We start from the raw sequence: 26,015 nt of genomic DNA, 5'->3' as shown, positions 1-26,015 counted from the left end.
ATCATTTTTTCATTTTTAGTAATTTAGCTGTTAAATAAATTATTCTTGAAATTTTATTTTTCATTGAATTATGATAATTATCAATTGATTATTATTTGAAACAATATTTATTTATTCATTGAATCGTACATAATTTTCATTAACATTTTTATTTTTATTTGATATTATTTTTCCAAAAGTCATGTTAATTTGATAGAATGTGGACTCACTTATACAGTCAACTTGCATTAATATAAATTGCTAGGGAGACAGTAGTTAATTTGCTTCATTGAAAATTCATATTAATGATTATCAGGGTCAAGCTCAAGGTTGTAAATTACAAAATTAAGGATTAATAGGCAACTGAAATCTCTAAATTATAATATTTTGAATTAATTTACAAAAATAATTATCTAAATTATTTTCAAATCAAACAAAATGAGGAGGAGACAGTATTTGCCATTAAGTGTGGAGTATATCAGAGTGGTTAAAGAAAACAAAGCTAAAAGAAATCATGATTTTTTTCTATTGAAAATTGTTTGAAAAAGTAGAAAATATTTCTTTGCTCTAAAAGAGTAAAATACAGAGCCAAATCTGATGCAAAATAACCAAACCTAGCATCACTGTACGCACCCCTGATATGCAAACTAGCATCTTTTTGCATGGGTCTGCATCCATTTAAAGGGATGGACACCCTTAAACTTCTATTTTCTGAGTACAGTAGAATGGTCCACTAAAACCAGATGTTTGAATTGCTATACAATTGGAAGTCAAACCTGTCTTTGTTTACTAGGATGAGAAAATCTATTCTACTCAAAATAAAACATTACAGTACACTTTGTTTTTTTACACTTTTCTACATAAATGGCTGACATCCGGGACCTGATATAATGTGAGTCTGGGGTTAAAACTGTTGTCATTTTTCCATCTTTAGTAATATGACTGTTTTGTTTACATGTAGTTAGAGCTCTCTTATTTTTCAAGTTGTTACATTTTTTATAAATTACTCTTAAAATTTGACATATTAATAAATAATAATGTATATTTCTGGTTGTTTACTTTTTATTTTTTGTTATAATGTTTTCATGTGTTAGTTTACCATTATAAAAATAAAATCTACCTCTTTGCCCCAAGCATCCTGTTGTATAAGCATCACCTCGAACCTGGCCATTGGATACAGCATTTATCCTAAAAAATATTCAGTTATGTTTTATCATTTTATGTAACAGAAAAATTGAATTTGTACAAACTGTAAAAGAAAACAAATTTCATTAATTTTTAATCAACTATGCAAATATGAAAAATAATTGAATAAAAAATTTAAATCATGCAATTAAAATTAATAAATAATTATTAAAATAAAAATGTGATCAAAAATCTTTGTTACTGTCAATATTAATAAACTTTTAAGATATGTTTTTCTCTAGAAAATTTTCATTATGATTATATTATATTATATTAATTTGATAAACTGATTGATTGATATTATTATTAAAATATTTTATAAATAAAATTAATAATAATAATAATAATAAGCAGAATTTGATGTTCTTCCAAAAAAAAAAAACATAAAATTAATAAATAATAATCTAATCAAATATTCATAATGTTTTAAAAATTTTTTCATTATAAGTACACTAAGAGGACTTTTATAACAGTCCCATCATGAGTTTGATCTGACCAAAGATGGTTGATCTAGATCACAAAAAATGGGGCTTGACTGATGTGAAAATTTCAATATTCCAACTTAGACTTGAATCTGGATCTGATAAAAGATAAACAACGAGTCACAAGATAATAGTTTCAACAATTATCCAATAGCTTATCTAAAATCAACTTTAATCACCAGATTCAATATTAAAAAAGAAAAGTAAATAAATGATTATAATGACTCACAAAATTATAAAAACTTCAGTAACTATGTGAATTTATTATGATTATTTTTCAAAAATAATGGATATAAACTTTAAATTATGTAAATAATAATAAAGTTACTTTTGCTGAATATTTTTCTGCATTCATTTAGTATAATGTGATTAATGCTGATATGCTATAACTACAATAAAACCCTGTTATTACATTATTGGTTTATGCAAAGTAGATTTGTAGTTCTGTGAACTGATAGGCATTTCAATGTTAATAAGTTTGGTTAATATGCAATATGAAACATGTCATAGTCCCACAAATTCAAAAAGAAAAAAGAATTATATTATGTTGTTTAATATAAAGCATACTGCTTCCAACTTCCCCAAAGTAACAATGCACAACTTGCATATGACCAGGGGCGCACTTTTTTTTAACTTTAATATTGGCCACAATGCTTATGACGTCATTGGTGATAAAGGTATACACTACACCAACAATGTTCATGCCAACTTGAAAAATTTCCCTCCCTTACTGTCAACACTTTTTATACTATGACAATGCTGAACAATTAGTTAAGACAGTCAATGTGTGCATTGGAAACTGGAAATTAATAAGATTGGGAGATATTTTGATTAAAAATATATTTATTTTGGTGAAATAGTTTTTATTTTTAATTTCTTTAATAACAGAAATAATGAAAAAATGAGGTAATTAGTTTACAATTTTAAAATTAAAAGAGTTTCTATTGAAATTCAAGCAGATAATTTATTTTTCAATTTGTAAAGTTTTGTGTATTCAGCTCCCAGATTTGATTAGATGACTAGCTTAGTCTGTTATATCCAATAGTTTTAATTGTAATTCTATCAACTCCAATCAATGTTGAAAAACAAGCATGGATTCTTTCTTCAAGCCATTGTATTTCAATAAAGTGTATGCTCAGAGCAACTAACAAAACTTATTTATTTTTAAACATATACAAACAAGATAAAACAGTGAAATAACTGGGAGAAAATGTTTTCACAGAAAAATCAATATCAAATGGCAATTTGCTTAATACAAACCTCATTAATACAAATTGCCAATTTTTGAGTTCCTTCAACTTTATATTAATGGGGTTTGACTGCATACTGTTTATTTACACATTTTTCCAGACAAACTATAACAGACTTCTTTCTGAAAATGTTATTAGCACAAAATATTACAGATTTAAAACTAAATACTAATATAAGTGTCTTGAGTTTGTAATTTTTATGAGAATTTTTTTACAAGCAAATGGTTAAATTTTATTTGTATAAGTAGGTAATTAAAACACTATTTATTATGCTTGTGACAATTTTTCATGTTAAACAAACTTATTACTACAGAAAAGAATAATGAATATGTGATATGTCAAAGTTCTTTTATTAAAATATAACTTACATGACTAATGCAATTGTTCCCGTGACTCCACAGACATGATATGCATGATCAAAATCTTTTGTATCAGGATAACATGCAGCTGTGTCTAAAATTATCCACCAACCACTGAAAAACTATATAAAAAAAATTAAAATTCTTTTCTTATCTGTAAATATTATCTATAGAATTAATAATATAAGAGACAAAGGCTGAAATAAGTTTAAAATTAAATTTTCAAATATATTTATTAAGAAAAGAAATGACAGAATTTAAAAATTTTTTTATATTTATTAATTATTACAAGAAATATATAAGTTTCAAATTCAGGGTGTGTCAATAGTATTAGGAAAATGTTTGAAGTGAATATTAAAAACATTAGTTTTTATTACACATAATATTATATTAAATATTAAAAACAGTTTTATTGTGAAATTAAAGATTTGTTTACATGAATTAGATATCAACTAATCAGTCTTTGGATGGTTTACTATGTAGACAACCTGTGTATCAACAATGTTGATACATGCTTGGAACTATGTCTGAAGCACTTCATTGTCCTACCACTTCAGACACACCCCGTATATCTTAATAGTAATCGAAATATAGAATCAGCTTTAAATTATAGTTATCGATAACATTCTTTTTTTGCTTAAAATGTTTTTAGAATATTAAAAATTCAATAATTTAACAAAAATAAAAATAAAAAAAATCTTATTAAATTTTTACTGTATATTTAATTTTTAAAATGAATTGAAACTTATAATTGAATTCTAATAAATTAAAATAAATAGATAAATTTACTAAAATTATTTAAAAGAAATAATCATTTTAACAACCAGCATTTTTTTTTTTTTTTTTGCAAATATATGAATAAAAATGTTTACAAACAAATTTACTTTCTTACAAAATTTTGAAATAATAAATTAAGCGAAGTTCTGATATAGTAAAATACAAAATTCTTTTTACGAAATTTTATAATTATATCACCATTTCTTTGTTATAAAAGCATATATTTACTTTTTAATTTTAAAAAGTAAGAATTAATTTGAAGGTTCTTCAACAAAATTTTATTATTTTGTCAAAAACATAATTACTTCATGTTTTATTTGAATTCTGAAAACATTTAATCAAAATAAATTTTACTTACACAAATTTTTGATAAACTACAGTCCAAAGTCTGAAACTTCTTTTAATTATTTCAATTTTGATCATTAATGTTTACTGACCAACGTTTGCTATTTCTTCTTTCGAACTTTATCTATTTTAGGACTTCAATTTTTTTTGGTAGTAACTTACTACTATTAAGAATGCCATCAGTATTAAATTTGAAAGCCACACACAGTAATTATTAAATTATAGGATTTGTTTTTCATGGGAAGTTTTTAATCCTTGTGTCTTTGATACATATATCATCATATTTCAAGAAATCTCCTACATAAAGTCAGTTCTGATTTAGTTTGTATTTTAAGGTTGAATTTTATTTTGAATTAAAATGTAGTCTATTTCTTTATAAATTTAAAAGCTTAATTAATAAAAACTTTTAATTTCTTTGTTTTATTACATTTTTTATTATATCAATCATTAAAATTATCCCAAAAGAAAAAAAAATGTAATTATATCCATATAACTGTTTAATCCCAACACTGAAACAAAAAATTTTGAAAGATAGATACATTTTCCTACAAGTTTTTTCTTGTAATTAACTCAATTTTTCATTATATATTCAAACTTCTCATCAGATCAGCTTTAGAAAAAAATAATTTTGTGTAGGAAAAAAAAACTACGTTTCATATTTAGAAGTTTTACTAATAAAATTACTAAATACAAAACACGATAAAGTATGTCATTCAATTCATGCATTTTGTAAAATAATCGTATCAATGCTTTGAGCTATAAATCCATTTTAATACTTATCTAGATCTTTAGACAAATATTAAAGTTAGTTAATCATTTAGTAAAGCATCGGTATGGATAATTTTATAAAACATCATGCATGAATCTGTACATTATATAAACCGAATATAGGAAATGCTATAATAATAACATACTGACGTATTTTGCAAACCAGAATGTTACGACATTTTATTTAATCAGTTATATATATTGTGTTCATAATTACAAAACCGAATTCCTTCGGCCAAATTAATCAATGCACCTTTAAAGCAGACTACACAAGTACCGGTATACCCGACGGGTATACCAGTATGTTCCTAGCCGGCTTAACGACGGACAAAGTTTAAAGAACGTTAACATTTCCGACCCAGTTAACGGACCGTCTTCGGCATCTGCAAAGTGGGATGCAGTCTACAATTCTGGGCTTGAATCTTACCTATGGAAGTCTATCCCATCTTCCTTCTTAACCTTCTTTCATCTTAATTCAGTCGAGTAACTATAATGTCTAGTTCATCCTTGCTGATTTACTTTATTAGACAATACTCAACTCCATATTAAATTAGTTTAATGTATTTTGTATATGACGTATCAATTTATTTTTATTTCTTTACGTATGACGTTTTAATGACGTATTACACCGTTATAAACAAAAGTTCCTTTCATAAGGCATAGACCTTTATAAATTCAAATTTAATACTCACCATCGCTCCCGCAATTATGGATGCGATTGCATTTCTCTTTTCGCTGAAATCTAACCATTCCGGTCTGTTTATATTAATATTATCGAAACAACCGGCCATTTATGATAATTTAATGTCAACAAAACTTTTCATCAACAATTCTTCAGAAATAAGCGAAACTCTAAAAAGTTCATTCGGCAGTGTTGCCAACTCGATACGGAAATACAATAAAAACTAAAAATGTTTATTAATTAAATATAATTACTATTGTTTAACTTAAATTTCTTAAAATGAAAATAATTTAATCATATTTTTTTATAATTAAATTTAAATTTGAATTTAATAGAAAATAAAATTCGACGAAAGCGACCCTACCGGAAAGTGTTAAATGTAATCATTAGTTCGTCTGCCTCCGAAAATCGGAGATAAATGGGTCACATTGTCGTCTTAGGTGGAGGAATTAGCGGCCTTTCGTGCGCTTATTACCTGTCTAGACTGGGAAGGAACACAATTAAAAAAGTAATAATAAATCGTGACGTGTTACTAGAGTATAATATCGTTATTATTCATGTGAGAATTTGCTATTAATGACGAATGTTTTCAGATTACGCTGATTGAAAGATGTCAAACTTACGGAGGTTTGATTAAAACAACAAAATTTCCCGATGAAACTATCTTTGAACACGGGCCTAGAAGTTTGAGAACTGCTGGTTTGTCAGGTCTAAACACTTTGAAACTTGTAAGATTTGTTTTCATTCGTATTCAAATGTAATTTCTGGTGTTTGTATATCAATTTTCAGTTGAAACTCTTTTCACTATAATAGCGAGGTTGAGGCCGAAGTTTTAAACGCGAAAACGTGTACGTCGGATGTTCGGCGCTGCTTTCCTGCAAGTCTAGAAAGTCAGTGGAATCCTGCTCAACATTACAAACGCCATTGTCAAACTTCTAGGCTTACAGAAAAGCAACGCTGAATGTCCGACGTATACATTTTCGCATTTAAAACTTTGGCCTCAACCTCACTAATAATATGAAAAAATGGAGCTCTTGTCTTATAAGATTTACAGAACAGGGCTCACTCTGGAAAAATTTAGAAACGGTCAATTGTTTCACCTGTTTTAAGTTTTTCACTACTTTAAATTACTTTTTGCTGCCAGTTTTACTTATTGATATAGGCAATGGTAACCTTATTGGTTTGAACTCTGGGAAGCAAAGAAACCAAGCAGTTACTTAGAAATAGGAATAATTTTCAAATAACTGTTTAATGAATGTTATTCAGAATTGAATAATGCATTTGATTACAATTTTTAAACTGCGATCAAATCGTCTACTGAAAAAGGACCAGAGTAAAAAAAAACCAGAAACAAGTTGCTTGACTTTCTCCAGCAATGTTTAAAATTTTGGTGTTGCCTCTATCACATTTTATTTAAAAAACTTTTTATATTTTTAACTATCATAAAATTGCAAAAAGCTTAATTTTTAGGGTAGTGACGAGTTTTATAAAAAAAAATTGTAAATGCTAATAATGAGTAAAATAGTCATTAAGTCTGACCTACTGGAGATACACCCTTTATCTCCCACCCCACAACCTTTAATTGCCAAAATTTAATAGCATCAATCCCCCTAATACACAAACCACCCTGCAAAATTTCAGAAATTTTCAATAAAAGGCACTGGAGTTATTAAGCTTAAAAGAGGGAGAACAAAATTGGGGCCCCCTACACACACGCATGTGCACACTAACATCCATACATGCAGAAATTACCCCCAAATTTTTTTGATGTCCTAGCTCAATTTTTTGACTGCCATACTTTCCCTCTGTTATATATAACAACTAAGAAAGTAAAAGTCATCCCAAAAAGTTATCCAAATTTTCTGTCAGTCCATAAAAAAAATCCCCAATCTGGAAACTGTGGGTGGCATTGCAAAAATATTGCCATCGGTTCTCAATGTCACTTTCCTTCCTGCTCGAACTTGCCGTGTTACATCGTGAAATCGTTAGGTCTGTGGTGTACGGGAGCTCGACATTCTGCTGTTTTTCCTGAAGCGTGCTTTGTGATTCAATTTCACACTGAATTTTGAAATAAATGGATTAGGATTTTTATCGCCACTTTAATAAAAATATCGTCAAGTGGCAATTTTGGCACTATGCAGCACAATCCTGAACAGAGAAGTTAGGATTAAGGATGGAGGACATTTGTATGAAAATAGAGAGAACTGCAGATGAATGCAGACAAATATGGTAAGAACTGTATTATTCGACATGTAATACACAACAAATTGTAACATTTTACAAATCAAAGCAATAAAAGTAAGTCCTCAATGAAAAATATATATCCATCAGTTATGAGTCTCCAAAAGCTGAAGTGTATGCAAATTAAAACTAAACACCATGCATGTAGTCTTCTAGTAAATAATGTGTATTGGAAATGGTTAAAAATAGAACATTTTTGGCCTCTCATGGACCTGCGTCGAGCGTCGGATCATTACAGACTGTTAGCAGAGAGAGAGCAGAAATAAAGAAAATACTGAAGAAAAATATTCTAAATTGTTGAATTATCAATATATCTACTTATATAAAAGATAATTTCAACTTAAAATTAACAGATGATAGATATCACTCATAGATAATTAAAAAAATGCAATATGATATGATTAAATTAAATGTTTTCCAGTTTGAAAACTTTCTGGCTAGGAAAAAATTTTTAAAGTATAATTTATGAAATTAATGACTCTTCAATAATTCAGAATTATTTTGATTTATATCATATCTATAAATTATTTAATTTTTTTATAAATTTAGGCTGAAGAGTTAGGAATTTCAAATAACATTTTACCTGTCACTAGAACAAGTCCTGCAGGAAGAAAACGTTTAATCTTAGTAAATGATAAGCTTATCACTCTGCCAAATAATTTCATGCAATTGTTCAGAAGAATTCCTCCATTCAGTAAAGCATTTATATGGTTTCTATTAAATGATGTTATAACAAAGAGGAAGAAAATTGATGATGAGAGTTTGCATAATTTTGTGTCAAGAAGATTTGGACAGGAGGTGAGATATTTTAAAATACTAATTACATGTACATTAAATACCAATGTTAAGTTGATTGCTATTTTACTTTGCAGAAAATAGAAAATCCATTATACTGAAATTTTTATATATTTTTTTTTTTTTTTTTTTTCAATATTAATGATAATTTCAATATTCAGATTTTTCCATGTAAATTTTTTGCCACTTCCTACAGTTTAAAAATATATGTTTTTTTTTTTTTTTGTAATGTATCTAAATCTCTATATTTTATATGATTGTAAAACACAATATTGCAGTAATGTTTAGAAGTTAATCTCATTATTATATCTCATAATTTAAATTTAGAAATAGCAATGATTGAGCAATAACCATCTTTTATCACCATTGATTTGTATCTGAAATTCTGATAAAATTTGTAATGTACCTAATATATTGATAGTTACATCATCAGACATATAAATACAACAATTTTGTTTTTGCATGCTTACTTAATATTTATGGAAAATATTCATTTTATAATTTTATAACTTAAATATTCTCTCATCTAAAGTGATTTAACAGCTAGGAATTGTTTGACAACAAAATTACCCAAAGATCATTGTTATAAGTGGTATTGGATTTAATTTTATAGTTATAGCATATAGAAACACTTTCAGTTTTGAGTTTTCTTAATAAATTTTTATTTTCATATCTAGTGATAATAGATCATTCAGTATATATAGTGTACTGGATGATATATTAGTAGTACACTATCCAGTACATTGTTTTTCTTATGTTAAAATCTGAATATTAATTTAAACTAATTTTTATCAATAACATAAAGAAATAGAATCCAAAATTATTTTGTCAGCCTTTATTTTTTAAAATTGATTTGGATTTGAATTTCAAATTGATTTTTAAGTAATCAATTATTGAACTTTGCAATTAGTGAAATAATGAAATAATTTAGTTTTAAACAAATCCAAACATTTATCATTCAACAAAATAACAATTGGTTACAGTATATGTAATACATTTTAACTTTTCTTGTTAGATAGCTGATTATATAATTGATCCTGTGTGTCGTGGTATTGTTGCTGGTGATGCAAGAGAAATAAGTGCAAGATCTCTTATTTCTAATATATTTAATTTAGAACAAAATTATGGATCTATAATAATTGGACAGTTAAGACAGAAAAAAGGTAATATTTTATTAAGAAAAATTTTATTTTGAACTATATATAAGAAATATAAAATTTTTATAATATAAATTAAAGAATTTTCTATTTAATATAATATATAGTTTTATGAATACTGGAAGTGTACAAAATTTGGCACCACAGTACAAAATGTAATAGACAAAAATTCTTGAGGTATTCAAAAAGATTCATTCAGAAATGTTCTTGGCTTCTAGGCCATTTACAACTCACTTTCAAAATTCCAAAAAATATTTTAGATTAATGATGATTGATTAACAGAAGATTAGTTAAATTATTTTTTTTGCACTATTAAATTAATGCTAATTAAAAATTCCCATAATATTAAAATTTAACAAACTCAATAAAAAAATATTAGTTACTGAATTCAAAATTAATTTGCTATCACTATATGAAGTTCTAAAACTGTATTAAATCTTTTTCTCTCTCTCTCTTCATATCTACAGATAAATTGAATGACATCAAAGTGATTTAACAAGAAAAATTGAATTTCAAAGTAAAAAATAAAAGCAAAGGAATTTTACTTTCAGAATAAATTTTCATTTAATAAAAAAAGTACTTAATGTATGTTATTTTCTAACATATCAACAAACACTAAACTTTCTATATAGCAGTAATAGTGGTGGTATTAATATTGAAAAATTCTATTTTGGTGTTAGAATAAAATTGAAGAGCTATTTATTAGAAGAAACTTGAAACTCACATTATTTGAATTTTGCTTTTTGAGAATGCAAATAGTACTAAATTTATCAAGATATATTCAGAATGCTTTCAAAATAAATAAATATCCCTGAAAATAACAATTAAATCATTTTTTGTATTGATTCATTTTGAAGTATGTTTTATCATTATACTTTTATTTTTAAATTAAATTCTTATATATGCTGATAAAATCTTATTTTTTAAACTTCGCTATTTTAGTTGATAATATAACAAATTTTACTATTGTTGAGATAATGAACTTAAGCATTAATGATAAAAACAATTAAATCAATTATTTATAAATTTGGTTAATGTGAGCTTAGGCATACAAAATGGCGGCCGGAAGTGACGCCATCTTGATTATGGCTATCGGTGAAAATATTTATGCAAATTAGCCGTTGCCATCTTGATTACGGCTATCGGTGAAAATATTTATGCAAATTAGTTGTCGCGAGTTACTAGATACTAAATCCCTATTTTAAATCTACTTTACGTAAAATAGTAATTATTAAATTGAAAAAAATAATTTACGTTAGGATACTTCTTTTCCCTTTTTCTTACGCTTGCTTTCTACAACAGTTGATTCTGACGGACTGGTCTGGTTTCGTTTTTTCTTAGTGTTTTTGTCACACTTTTTTGTAACATCGCATTTCTTGCTTGTTTCCTTTTTTAATTATTTCTTATTAGTAGAAACAGGAGCGGCAGGAACAGTCTCCGGTTCTAACCAATCAGAATTTCTTCTGGATCCAGGAAAAATCTTCCGTAAATGTTGTATGAATAAATAAAATCTTTCGCCAGGTTTTTTGGATGGCCAATTTAAAAACTTCTTGTACATAAATGCATACATGTAGGAATCGGATAAATCGTCGGTATAATGTTTCGGCAGGTTTTTTTTTATTTTTTAAATAACCCTAGAGTCTTTCAATGTTTTGCATGTGATCGCCTGTAGTTGGATTAACAAAGTTTTCTGAATCGTTAACCGTTCGATGTTCAATTTCAATCCCTTGCAGGTCGTCTATGTTCGTATAACCTTTCCACTCGTCTGTTAAGACTACTCCCTGAGTTAACAATTTTAGAAATAATCCAGTTTAAGGTAATTTCGGACCGATCATTCACTTGACAAATAAAGCAATTCCTATCTTCTCTGCATATTCCACAGACAACTCATTTCGTACTTTTCAATTTCCGTTCTTTTTCATATTTGCGTTTGCATATGACTGTTTCGTCTATTTCTACAGTTTTGTTTGGTCCGCCAATTTTAAATGTAGTTAAATTATGCATAGCCACCATCATTACAAAATGGATGTGGTTTGACCAATCTATTCCAACTCTATTAGAAATACCTGAGGCTAGGGCAGCTGTTGTAGTAGAGCAATCTAAACCAACGTAATGCCACATAAACGAAATAATTCGATTCCATGGGATTTTGCCGCATTTTCCTTTAAATGTTCCGTCAAAAGCTGAAAAATTACTTCTACACGTTTGACATCGCATAACACAAGATTCTCTGTCAATTCGATAAATTATTTTACATAAATTAGAACACTTTTTACACACATCCTGTACGTGCTGTATTCCCAACGTTACTGCTAATTTAAACCCTTTATCAATCCTAGCATCAAGACTTAATTCAAAAAAGTCTGATTCAAATAATTGAAAAAATGATAGAGAGGTGCATTCGGCCCAAAATGCTTCGGAATTAATATTAATCGTATCCATTTTTGACAAATACCTATTAATAAATAAAAATTAAGTAAAATTATGAGTTTTAAATACCTGAAAATTAGCATTAACGCAAGAACTCCAATACTCCTACCTCGTCCGTTCACAAAGGGCGTTTCAATAATTAATTTGCATAAAACACCACAATCATTAGCAGCTCCCTCTACCTCGTACGTATTTAGTCATTGTTTTCGAGATTATCGGAAGTGCCGCCATTTTGTATACCTAAGCTCACATTAACCATAAATTTTAATTAAGGGATGGTCAAGAAGTAAATTAACATAATTTGGTTTCAAAATTTTACTTGCTGCAGAAAGCATCAATGTGTCAAATGCAACATACACATGCACTGACATATTCTATGTTCAAATTTCATTAAATCAACATTTGGATGTGCTCAAACTTAAAATGAAGCAAACTGAACATAAAGCTCTCACTAAACATGTTGTGAAGTACTTTACTGAAAAAGCACATAGATCAGCACTTTACTATCCAGTTGAACACCTAAGATAACTGACAAATTGTAGAATATGGTCAGTAAATCTTTCAAATTGAAATTCAACACATCACTAACTGCTGCAGCTGTAGGACTAAAGAAGCTGGCCTGATCAACTCTAGTTGTGATTAAAGTTGAAAAATTGGACATAAAAAGGTAGTTTAAAACCACAGCATCAAAGTACTCAGGGAATCAAGAATTGTGTACAAAAATTGCATGTAGACAAATTTGAAAAAAAAACTCAGGGAAAGGTCATTCTTATTGATGGTGCCTCAAGACCCAACCAACATTTCAGGATGCCGTTTCTACCATGCCCAGAATGCAGCTGATGTTTCAGAAGACTTCAAATTCAATGACAAAGCAAAAGGACAAAACTATTCCCAAAGAAATAGGTTGTTTGGCAATGTCTGGACACTTTTGGAAACATTTTGGAATCTTTCATTTCTGGGGGACATATAACAGTGTATATTGAGGAATGTTTGAAGAAGTGTTTGATCCTTTCATTGACAAGCATTACAGACATATGAAAGTGCTCTTCTGACTTCTGCTCATTATACCACTTCAGTGACCAACTTTCTCATATTTTGTGGCATTAATTTAATTGAGTGCATCAAGAATACGCCTAACATTCCTTATGCTGGATTATAAAGAGATTTTGAGTGATTTGTAAGCAGAAGTATTCCTTTCAAAAGTCCTAAACAAAATTCTCTTTGTAGATTTAAGCGTGTGTGATCAGTAAAGAAGTAGCAGAAGAATTAAGCAAGGTGCTAAATTTGGACAAAATGATGAAGCATATTGTTAAGGCCCTTCGGTATGAAGAAAAATCTTAGAAATCAGCACTTAAAGTCATCCCAGATTAGAACAAAAAGTAATTTTGGTGTTTGACAATTCTTTTCAAAGGGATAAGAGAAAAGCCATTTAAAATAGATATAATCATGGATGATGAGACTTACTGTCACTTTACCTGTAATAGTAAATTCAAATACTTCCAGAAGAAGAGGAAAGAATCTAAACCAAACTTAAAATCCAAAAGAAAGAAAAATTTAAATCAAAGATCCAGGTGTGGATGGTGGCAGGACCAAAGAGACCCTCTAGGCCTTTTTTATATGACCTCAAGGGGTGGATTTAATTCTGAAATAATGTATTAAGGAGTGTATCAAAGCTTGTCTGGTTCCATACATGAAACAAAATTACCCAAACAATGATGGTTACATATTTTAGCAGAACTTGAGACAATGGGAATTGGTATTCTGGATTTCTGGACTTATTTGAAATGAAAGGTTTGAGTTCAGGTGGGAAGCAAAATCCGTTCCAAAAATATTAGAAACAAACTAGAAGAAACTATCAATGAAGTTCCTGCTGCCTCCTAGGGGCAAGTCATCACACATTAAAGGTGTGAAGACTTTCACCTTTCAGACTTCCACCTAGTTGGAACTTTTTAAACACCCAGCATCCAGCCCTGATTCAGCTTTGAGTGACTTCCACCTCTTTCCTGAACTAAAAACGAGGCTAGGAGGGCAGAGGTTCGAGACTAATGACAATCTTTAAAACAATGTTAGGCCCTATCTCAAGTCACTGGCGGCAACATTCTATGAAGAGGGGATGGAAAGGCCCATCCACAGATATGACAAATACCTCAATCTTCATGGTGATTATGTCAAAAAGTAACCATGTTTGTACCTAACTTTTGGTAATAAATTCATTTTGTTATTTACACTTGCCTTTGTTTTATGGACCATTGAAGGTTGAAAAAATTCACCCTCGTATGTTTAAAAAATAAGTAACTGTATAAACAATTTTTGTGTTTATTATCCTATGGTAACCATATTAAAAGTTCACTTGCATTTTTTTTAACCTGAGCATTGTCAGGTCAGGTATGTCTGTTAGTATTAATTAAAGAAAGATAAAGTACATTAACTGTTTAATAATTATCTGTAAATTTAATTTATTTTTATATTTAAAATTTAAAATGAAAGATTAATATAAAATTGAAGTATAAATTTGTAAAATTATTCATTTGTATATTTTTAGAATTAAATCCACTAGAAGTAAAAAGTGAATTAATTTTTAAAGCAAAACAAGAAGGTTGGACAATGTGGACATTTAATGATGGTTTATATTTTTTACCTAAGTCTCTCTTGAATTTTTTAGAGAACAATGAATTAATTTCTTTATGCAATAACATTGAATGTCAGAAAATAATATTTGAAAATAATAAAGCAAAGGTGAAATTTTTATATATTTAAATAGTGTATTCATTTTTTTCAGTTAAAAATTAGTTATAAACTATTGTTATAAATATAGAAATCTTATTCATTTAATTTTAGTTATTGAATTTTTTTAGTCATAAAAAATAACATAGGAAACTAATATAATTTTAAATTTAAATGTACAAAACTGACTGAAAAATGTTTAAACTAATAATTACATTTTCCAACTTTCCTTCAATAGATTCAATTATGTGGAATAAGATTTTGTTACTTTTACTCAAGTCAAGAAAATATAACTGTTAAAATAATCTTTAAAATGGATATAAACATCTTAGTTACATTATGAAATTTATAAATTTTACAATAAGATTACAATTTTTTTAAAATTTTACATACATACTTATGTACATAAATACTTGCATGCCTGTTATACGTATTTAATCTGTAGATATAAAAAGAATAACCTTTAGAACTTAATTTCTGATATTGATTTGCATTTATTCATTACAGATAGTTTGATTGAAAAGTACTTAAATTTCATACTGGGTTCTAACGTTTTCATCCATATTGAACAATCTTCATCAGACTAGCTCTAGGAGTTAGCCTGAGAATGATTGAGCATAGATGAAAATGTTTGCTTTCTTGTTTTATATTTTCTTGCTGGATATGGGTTATATGTGTAATGCTTATTTATGTATATCCAGTGTCAGTAGTTGAATATATAGATTAAAATTTTGAATCAATTCCCTATATAAGATGTTGTTTATAATTGTGAGGTTAACCGAGGGTAGGAGGTGGAAGATGATTCTTACCTTCTCTACCTCTTAACGGCACAAGACCTTGAGGTTCGATCTCGTTTGTTGAAAGGATGACTAGGGATCGAGCGGTCAATGTTTATTTATGGATGAGGATCATAGGATCCTGTTCACGTCAGGAACTGACACCAATCTATCAAATTTCTCGCGGATAGATACGCGTTATTTTCGGAATGTGGGATGCCGGATAATGGCAATGGAGGAAGAAACGCACACTCTTCTATAGTTAAATAAAAATACCCATTTATTTTGGGATTGATATGAAATACATCAATTAACATATTTGGAAATATTATTTATATCATCGAATCAAATTATTGAACCGCGTCTCGATTGACTGGAGAGAGAGAGTTTACAAAACATCGCGAGTAGGATAAATACCTTAGTGATCCTGAGATTTGTAGATAAAGTCCGAAGAACAAAAGTTCGCTAGGGTATAAGAGTCAAATGGACTGAAGAATATTGGGATGGACGGCTTCAATGGCGGGAGATGATAGTCCACGGCACACACACAATCACTGGACAATTGTCGAAACTTTTTTCCAGTTGCGTCATCGTTTGTTTTCCTTTTATTTTGGGATCTCGAGTTCGAGATTTTGTGAAGTACGTCAAGGGTGGAAGTCCTTTTTGACCAATGGTGAATTACATGATATAATTATTTTTCAACAGTTAACTCATCTTCTACAAGGAAGTATTACCGTGGGAACGATGGTTTATGATTAATTTTTACGAGAAAATTTGTCAGGTGTTTTTCCGTTTTTTGTTTCTGTGTTTGATTTAACCCTAACTTTCGAAAAATGGTTGGCAAATAAAATAAAAAATTTAAATCGAATCTCGTTATTCTTATATTCGGGTCCTCACATCATATAATGTAATAATATCTAATTGATAGATATTATTAAAAACTAAATCTATTATATTTTATTACTTCACCATTAAATTTTAAAAAGTATTAAAATTTAGTTTTAATAGTTTATTAAATTTATTTATTTTATAAATTTTTTTATAGGTGATAACATCAGAAAATACAATTGAAGCTGATTATGTATTTTCTTGTATTCCATCTCAATGTAAGTTAATTTAATATCAAATTCTTTTCATATTTTAGTGCCAATATTTCATATCGTATAGTTTTGTTTAAGGAATGTTATTTTTAAAATGTTTAATAATTTTAAATTAAATATCTGAATCTTATTGAAACATTTGAAGATATATTATCAAACAAACAATTTATTTTAAACATATAACATATATATTACATAAATGAGGGATCCAAAATTTTGAATGAATCTAATACTGATTTATTTTGCTATAATTTTATTTTTATTAATTATTTTACTCTCTAAATTCTGTAACTTTCACTCAAGCCTAACATCCTTATGGATGACAGCTTCCATCATTATCAAGACTTTTTTACCAGATAATTATGATTATTATTATTTTTTCTCTTCCCAACAAACTAGGAACTAATAACCTAGATTCAGACTGATCAAAAATTTAGAAACCTTCACCCAGATTAGTTTAATTTAATTTTGTACAATTCAACCAATATAAAAGGATTGATGGAAAATCTTGTCATTCAAGTTATAAAATTTGAATTTTAATAGTCAGTTGTAAAAATTTGTTATAACCTATTAATAAATTATTAAACACAGGTGAGACAATCTGTTATTCTCTTTCCCCCTTTCTCTCCATATGTCCAAATTATCAGGCATGATAATACATGAAAAAAAATTATTCAATGTAGACCATAAATTTTTTCTAAATAAATGCATTGTTGATGATGACAAATTATTTTTGCTTGTCATCCCAAACTCATATAACGTTGACCTTTAACAAGGCATGTTCTATATTATGTAATTATTCTGTAGATTTGCATAGGTTAACTGCTCAGGCTTGATTGCTGTTGTCAAATAAAACTGTCAACCTTACACACATATAAAGATATTTAATAACATATAAAGAATATTTAATAACATATAAAGAAAAAAATATTTAAAAAACAAAATTTGTCCAAACAGCACATTATCCATTTTTTTATAATGACATTAACGATAAACATACTTCTGTATAAAGGGATTCAGATTACTGTCAGATTCAACATAAAAAATACTAGAGGTTGTTTTTAATATCAACTTGTTTGGATTATTCAAAAATTATATAACAGTGAAATATTATATTTGCTATTTTGAATTTATACATAGTAGAGTCAAAAATAAACTAAACTTGTACTATTAATGTAATAAAGTTACATTTAAAGTTTTTACAGAAAACTATCTTTAAAATAAATACTTTCTGTAGCTATATACTTCTGCCAAAGATCACTTATTATTTATTAAAAGTCTTGTAGTTTATTGTGTGTCATCTTCTAGCATGTAATTTATCACAACACTTTTTACCTTTTTTAGCTGATTGAATCTGCAGCCCTTCAGTAGATCTTTCATTTTGGTAAAGACATGAAAGTCTGTAGGAATGAGGTCTAGCGAGTAAGGGCAGTCTGGAAATAGTGTTTTGTTGATATTTACCAATTGTGCAAGCATATGCTAATATTGTCATGTTGGACAACACAGCTTTTTACTTGCCAGAGACAAGGCCATTTTTTATCTTACTGCATCACAGTATGTGTGTATCAGTATAAGACTTCTTGTTAATCAGTATGCTATTGAGAACAAACTTGTAATTTACTGGGCCTTTTACATGAAAAAATTATGATTTGTGAAGATAATTCATTTTTATGTTGATGAAGAAGCTCATTTATATGATATAGCATGTTTGCTTTGTGAGTCTCAAAAGAAAAACAAAGTTTTAACACCAATAGTCACATTGTTTAAAATATGTGGATCTTTATCAGCTGTTGTTAATTTATGTTGTTAATTCCCTGCCAATGAGAGTGCATCTTTCATTTTGCTCATTTATTAACTCCTTCAGAACAATATGGGAACAGACATAATGCAGTTTTTTTTTTTTGGTCTTTGTGAAGAATGGTATATACAGAGTTTTGTGTTATTCCCAAAATGTTGACCAAATCATCTATTGTCTGCAGTCTGTTTTGATCTTTTCATGAACTTGAGAAATAATTTCTTCATTTTTTACTTAAACAGCTTACCTGGATGGGAATTGTCTTTTATCAATTCATGGTCTTCTTTAAAGCACTGTTTATATATTTCTGATTAGGATGTGGTATCATTACCATATGCTTTTTTAAGTAAATTAAATGTTTTAGTAAAATTTTTATCCAGTCATGTAAATCAAAAATCTCATCTACTGGTTCCTTATTATATGCATGGATCCAAATATTGATTTATATTCTCTACTGACTCAGTTTGTGCTTATAAATATAATATTTATAAAAAAATATTTATATAAAATATTTATATAAAATTAAAATGTGAAGATAAATTAACATTTTTCATTTTTATCTAATGCAAGACAAGATGATAGTTTCAAGCAGAGTGAATATATTTTTATGCCAGTTACTCTTTGATATAACTGGAAATGTATCCACTCAGTTTGAATGAGTTACTGAATTAAGTCCTGCTGTAAATGGATTATCTATAGACGTTTAAAAATTAAGTAATTATATAACTTAGATAAATTTTTTATATTACGATTATTAATAGAAAACCAAGTTTATATTAATGACAATTTTTCTAATCAGTCATATTTAGCCTTAATAAAACACCTCAGTGAATAAACATCAGTGCAATATAGAAAATTTTACTTATTTAATATAAAATGAATTCTATATGTTGTTTAGATAATCATATTTATTAATTTTTTTTTCTCATTACTAGCTCTTTCACAAATAGTTTCTGAACAGTATCCTCAGTTATCTAATCTGCTTTCAAGTATTTCAACAGTGCATGTTGGTACAGTCAATCTTGAATATGATGGAAATTGTTTAAAAGAAGAGGTAAAAAATTTTATTTATATGTCTATTATTAGTTAATGGTAATGTATTAATAGTGTTTTGAACATTAAATCAGAAAATATTACATCTTTAGATAAGAAGAAAAATGATATTAATTTTCACTATTCAATAGACAATTTCTGATTTAGAAAAATGCTTTTATTTTAAAAAACTTTTAGTTCATTGTATCTTCTAATTTTTTCTTTACAAAAATATTTTAAATAATGATTTTTATGAGAATTTTAACTTTTTTCCTAAACATTACTTGTTAAACATCAAGTATTTTTATTTCCACAAATTTTAATAAATAAATAACTTTTATAGTTATGAGTAGCCTTATGTAAATATACTTTCAACAAAAAAATTTTATTGAAAGTGACTGTAAATTAACAATAATCATTTATATTGTTTTTATTACTTTAAAAAGAATTTTTTCAATATTGTTAGATTAGTTAAATATCAATTCAAAAGATAGTTTTCCAGTTTACACATGAACAATTTGTTCTGTTTTGATTCTACACATAAGTTATATTTTATTTTAAAGAATTTGCAATTCTTTTAATGATAACTGAGTAAACCTAGCAGATGTTCTACTTAATTTTAATTTTTTAATAAAAATAATGATTATTATTTTAATAAATTTTGTTTTATAATAAAAATAATATAATACTTTTGAGTTTTGAATTAAATATATTATTTCAATTTTTTTTTAATTTTAGGGATTTGGGTTTTTAGTGCCATCAAATCAGAATTCAAAGTTATTAGGAGTTGTATTTGATTCCTGTTGTTTTCCAGAACACAATGGGAAAACTAGGAATAAAACAAGGCTTACAGTATGTATCTGATATATTTTTTAAATTACTGTGTCATTTAAAATTTATATATTGTGATTTTATACAAAAGAATTCATAAATCTCTACTTTTAAGAAATTTTAAGTATTTTATAATTATGATTTAATTTTTTCGGTTAACATTTATGAAATGATCAAATTTTAAAATTTTTAAATATAACTTAGCAGTTTCTGTCATTTCTGATGGACTTTAAATTTCATATTACTGTAGTCAATATACATATTAATTTATAATTGTGTTAGCTCCAAACAGAAGTGTAGAATAATTTAAGGACCAAAAATTCCCCAGAACATATACAGAATTTTTCCAAAAATTATTGCCCACTAGCATGTATATTTAATTCTTTTAATTTAACAAGTTTTACACTTTAAAATTGTTTAAATTAACATAAAATAAAGCTTTCTTCTATCATCATAGGACAGCATGTACAATTATAAACTTGATGTACTACATTAATTAATAGAAGTAAAATTGAAGTCATTTCATATGCCATGAATGACTGTTGTTAGCACTGGCCACTAATTAACACTTACCGTGCTAGAAACGTAATATTACATTTTACGCATTCCTTCGCAAAATGCAAAAACGTAATATTATGTTTGTCGATATATCCTGTAATTTCTAGCTTCAAAACGTAACAATACATTTTCAGCAATGAAAATACGATTTCTTTGTGTATTTTAGTGTGTCTGTTAATAAGTAATGGGCACTATTTATTCAGAAATTTGAAATATCAGTGATTTTGTCCAGTCACGATCATTGTCTGATTCGGAGTTTTGGTGCCATATTTTGCAAGCGAATATTGAGTCGTTTTATTTTTTATGTATAAGTAAAGTTTATATATGGCGCATTAACATACTAACTAATAATTGTTCAAATTCATTAATAAAAAATCAACAAATATAGTGCTGATTATATTGATTTATCTGACAAAATGTCGCGATTATGATTTAGGCCTAACTGAGATTGAAAAAATACAAATAAGCCACGTAACTTCGTTATTATTTAAACCTGTATAGTTTATATGATATTATACAGTTTATATACTTTTTAGACATTATCAATACAAAAATCATCAATACAAAATACAAAATGAATTCCTAAATTTCTGATAGTGCTAATGCCATCTTATGTACATTTTACAAATCCATTCAATTACAAAAAACAGCTACAGTCAGAAAAAGTCTACTAATAATATTGATAAGTACATCATTGTTTTGAACAAATTCATCGATGTACTATATATTTCATACGTAAAAATACAAATTTTAAAGCTATAATCCACAATGCAATTGTGGTATTTAGGAGGACCAAACACCACTGCACTTAATTTTTCATTGCAATAGGTACAATCACATTAGGGATAGTTTAATGAGAGCTGCTATTTTTGAAGGGTACGACTAGCTTTTCAACCTGTGCCAACTCATTCAAACGCATACAATGTTTCATCATCTACTCTCATTCATATCTCTCAGTGGAGCTCTTGAGAGCATTCACTCTGGGGGCACAGATGGCAATTAGCTTTCCCTTGCTGTGTTTCAACTGTTGGTATATAGCCAACTTTGTTTTTTAATTCTTATTTTCTCTCTTCTTTTTCAGTCTAAATTTGGTTGGTCCTAGTTGTAAGTTAGATTAGGGTTTGTTAGCTTTAGTCATCTGGTTAGGTTTATCCTAGGTTATAGTAGGTTAGTTTAGTTAGTGAGTAAGTTAATATATAAAAACAAATAAATAAATAAATAAATTAAAAAAAAGTATTTTTTGGGGTTGTCTCATTTGTCTTTGTTGGTTTGTTTGTCTTGTATAGTTTGTCATTGTGTTCATTATCTTTTCGTGGTATCTGTCTAGCTGTTAAGTAGTTTTAAGATTTGCAATCGCATTCAGTTTTATTAGTATTAAGTAGATATAAGTCTTCCTACTAACAGCTACTTGGCATTAACTTCTACACTTAGCTATTTGTGGCAGCACTCAATTATTGGTGTTTGCTACACTCAGGTTTTCTTTTAGACCCTTTGGGGACTATGGCCTTGCATGCCAACATCAAACATAGAGGGTACTGTAGCCTTATGTACACTGTTCAGAGGGATCCTACCTTTTCTCTACTGTCTATCTCTTCCCTCCTCCTTTCCCTCTCCTTTCCCTTACCCTCTTTTCTGCCAGCTAAACACTTCGTGTACGGCCAATGTCTTTCTTGTATGTATGTATGTATGTGTTATCGCTAAAGCTCGAAATCCGTTAATATGTACAGTACCTAGCTAATCTCCAGATTAACTAAGTTGATCTGTTAACATGTGAAATTAAGAGTTTTCTGCATTTTACCTAGGTAATCTGCACATTAACGGCTTCTGTATCGTTAAAGTTCAGAAGTTTGTTTCTCTCATTTCCTTTCCCTACTACTTCCCGAAGAAGACAGAGCAAAAACTGATGCATGCTCAATTTTAGCTGTGGTTCTTAGTAAAACAGAGGATGGTTTTTATAAACTTGGTACTAAAACGGGTATTTTAAAACAATTGTATGCAAAATCTGAATTCAGTGTTTGTAAAGAGAGATTTTTAACAAAAGATGATGTCCCTGCTGTAGAAATATCTTTACGTCAAACAGCAATAAAATAAGACCTTGGTACTGGGCAGGGTTTCAGAAAATGTGGCTGCAAATCTAAATGTACCACAAATAGGTGTGCTTGTGGCAAAAACCAATTGCTATGTAACTCAAAGTGTCACCAATCTTTAGATTGCACTAATAAGTAAGCACAATTTTATCATATGTTTTGCAAATTCATTTCCCTAATTGTAATAATATTTTAAACCATTTGATTTTTTGTATTACCATTTTTTAATTGATTGATAATTGATTCTATCAACTAATTTGTTGTGATTGTTTGATTGTATTAACTTGATTCTTTAGATATTGGAAATTAAATAAATAACATTATGTTAATTTAAGCATACAGAAATGTTGCTGTTGTTTCAGCAAAGATCTTATTTTCACTTTACTTAGTGTCTAGTAGGTAATAAGCAGATTACCTAGATCATCTGCACATTACCTAGATAATTTGAGAAATGGAACAATTTTCAAAACTTTAATGGATCACTCAAGTTAATCTGCAGATTAGCTAGGTAATGTACACATTAATGGCTTTCAAGCTTTAGCGGTAACATATGCATTAAATTTTGGCAGCAATTTAAAATGTTTGTCTTATTCCAGACACCCTGTATATCAATATAAAATTTTACACACATTCCACACAATGAAAAGATTACAATTAACATATGTGAATATTTTATATATTCTTATATGATATATATATAGCATTTTTAAAATGAGATTTAAGATCAAGTTATCTAGAACATAACATAAACAATAAACCTGAAATGAATGAAGCTTGGTAACCATTGTTTGTTTTTTTTCATATTAATTTAATAGAGAAAGTTTTAACAATATTAAGTTAACTTTTTAATCTGAATTATAATTGATATTAATCTATAATATATCTCAATATGATATATTTAACAAATATAAAAATGCATTATAAATATTTATTTTTTAGTGTATGATGGGAGGACATTGGTTTAGTAATCTTTTTGGAAATGTAGATAAAGTGTCTTCTGATATGCTCTTAGATACTGCAAAAAATGAAATTGAAAATCATCTTGGCATAAAAGAATCTCCAGTGAGACATTTTGTTACTATTTATAAGGTACAAAATTTTGAATATAAATTATATTTTATATAAACTGGATATCAATAAATATTTTGTTGCTATTGAAAATCAAACAATTCACTATATTAACCCAGTATAATATAGTGGATTGTTTGATTTCCAATAGCAACATAATATACTGGACTATTACAATTGGGTAGTATGAATAGCAACACAGATTTTCTACCTTTTTTGTTTTAGCCTTTTTAAATTTAATTAATCTAAATTAATAATTAATGAATTAACAAACATAATAATTAGATAAGAATTTAATATGCTTAAATCTTAATGATTCATTGAATTATATTAAATTTGATTTGTTTTGTTTTTTAGAACTGCATTCCTCAGTATAAAGTAGGACATTATTCTATCATTAACAAATTGAATGAATTTATAACAACAAATAAATTACGTTTAAGTTTACTTGGAGCATCTTACGAAGGAGTTGGAGTGAATGACTGTATATTTAATTCAAGAAAAAGTGTAGAAAGTTATTTAAAGAGATGAACATTTACTGCATTATTACTACTCAGCTATGGTCTTAAAAAACTTATAGTTCACTCCAAATTCAGTATCTATTTGATGTAAGAAGATCCGGACCCTTGAGAGCAGGTCCCCGCAACTCTAGGGTCACAGTTCTCGATCTGTGGTCTGCGGAACACGGGTGCTCCACGAAGCCACTTCAAGTATTCCGGGAAAAAGTCAAATATACAATTAAGAATTGTTACAAAGGAAAAATCAAAGAATGTACAATAATTTTTGTATGGGAACATTATCTGCAAATGCCAATGATGTCTTTACTAGACCAAGTGCACTCTTGATTTCAAAAAGGTTTGCCAACCCTGCTTTAAAGCTGATGTAAGTGTTCTGCGGAAAAAAATGTCAAAGTTTAGTGTTCTCCGACTTCAAAAAGATTGGGAACCACAGCTCTAGGGACCTTTTGCTTTTTTTTTTTTTTTTGTAATAAATGAACACATTTTTATTATTAAAAATAACAATAATATTGTTTATAATATTGTAAGACAAATTTATGGGCCCATGGTACCGTGTTTCCCCGAAAATAAGACCTAGTAGAGGTTTTGCTGAATTGCTAAATATAAGGCTTCCCCGGAAAGTAAGAGCTATCAAAGTTTTCATTTGGAAGCATGCCTGCCAAACAGAACACCAGAGCATGTAGCTGTGATTCTTTTTAGCCTGCCGCCGTTATCCCCTACCTGCACCGTCCGTTGCAGAGCAGCTGCATGCAGGACACGAAGATCGTCACCTATCACCAACCCCGATGTTCCCTTCCGTGGCCGTCACTTGTAAATGTGCAGGCAAGGCATCAAGAGGCCCGTCGCCTGCCGCCATACCTTGCGCTGTCCCTGCAGTGGTGAGCTGCTCCCGGTGGCCAGAAGCCGCCATACCATACGAAAAATAAGACCAAGCGCATCTTTGGGAGCAAAAGTTAATACAGTAGACTCCCGTAAAACGCGAATTCGTACAACACGACAATAAAATTGCGACTAGTACTCATACAGCGCGATAAACAGTCCCGTATAACGCATAAGATAAATGTAACATTTTCGCA

At 28.3% G+C, this 26,015-nt stretch overlaps 2 protein-coding genes across 3 annotated transcripts in view; one reads left to right on the top strand and one right to left on the bottom strand.

Annotated features, from left to right (window-relative positions):
• Positions 1–26,015, bottom strand: part of LOC136980973 (transmembrane protein 50A) — a 240,695-nt gene that overhangs the window by 5,720 nt on the left and 208,960 nt on the right. Inside the window, exons 2-4 of one of the 2 annotated variants that reach the window (XM_067277173.1) lie at positions 5,838–5,961; positions 3,265–3,377; positions 1,100–1,167 (exon numbers count right to left, since the gene is read on the bottom strand). In XM_067277173.1, coding sequence (XP_067133274.1) covers positions 1,100–1,167; positions 3,265–3,377; positions 5,838–5,936 — 280 coding nt within the window. In that variant the 5' untranslated portion in view covers positions 5,937–5,961. Of the gene's footprint in view, positions 1–1,099; positions 1,168–3,264; positions 3,378–5,837; positions 5,991–26,015 lie in introns of those variants that run through there. The other variant, XM_067277172.1, reaches the window with a different exon arrangement.
• On the top strand, positions 6,189–25,458 carry Ppox (protoporphyrinogen oxidase). Its single transcript, XM_067277168.1, has 10 exons — positions 6,189–6,335; positions 6,421–6,555; positions 8,618–8,866; positions 9,879–10,026; positions 14,993–15,186; positions 16,996–17,056; positions 19,781–19,899; positions 20,616–20,729; positions 24,293–24,442; positions 24,779–25,458. Exons 1-10 carry the CDS (start codon positions 6,246–6,248, stop codon positions 24,950–24,952), a joined length of 1,434 nt encoding a protein of 477 aa, XP_067133269.1. The 5' UTR covers positions 6,189–6,245; the 3' UTR covers positions 24,953–25,458.

This window comes from Centruroides vittatus, unplaced genomic scaffold, assembly GCF_030686945.1.
Source record: "Centruroides vittatus isolate TY-2023 unplaced genomic scaffold, ASM3068694v2 contig_738, whole genome shotgun sequence".
In the NCBI taxonomy this organism is placed as follows: domain Eukaryota; kingdom Metazoa; phylum Arthropoda; class Arachnida; order Scorpiones; family Buthidae; genus Centruroides; species Centruroides vittatus.
This window is presented reverse-complemented; position numbering and strand designations above follow the sequence as displayed.

What these genes read in the sequence shown, in the direction of transcription:
- Ppox (XM_067277168.1), top strand. Translation starts at nt 6,246, where the DNA reads ATGGGTCACATTGTCGTCTTAGGTGGAGGAATTAGCGGCCTTTCGTGC. An exon ending in GAAGGAACACAATTAAAAAA is followed by an intron (nt 6,336 to 6,420) that starts GTAATAATAAAT and finishes GAATGTTTTCAG; the next exon opens with ATTACGCTGATTGAAAGATG. An exon ending in TTCTTGTATTCCATCTCAAT is followed by an intron (nt 17,057 to 19,780) that starts GTAAGTTAATTT and finishes TCTCATTACTAG; the next exon opens with CTCTTTCACAAATAGTTTCT.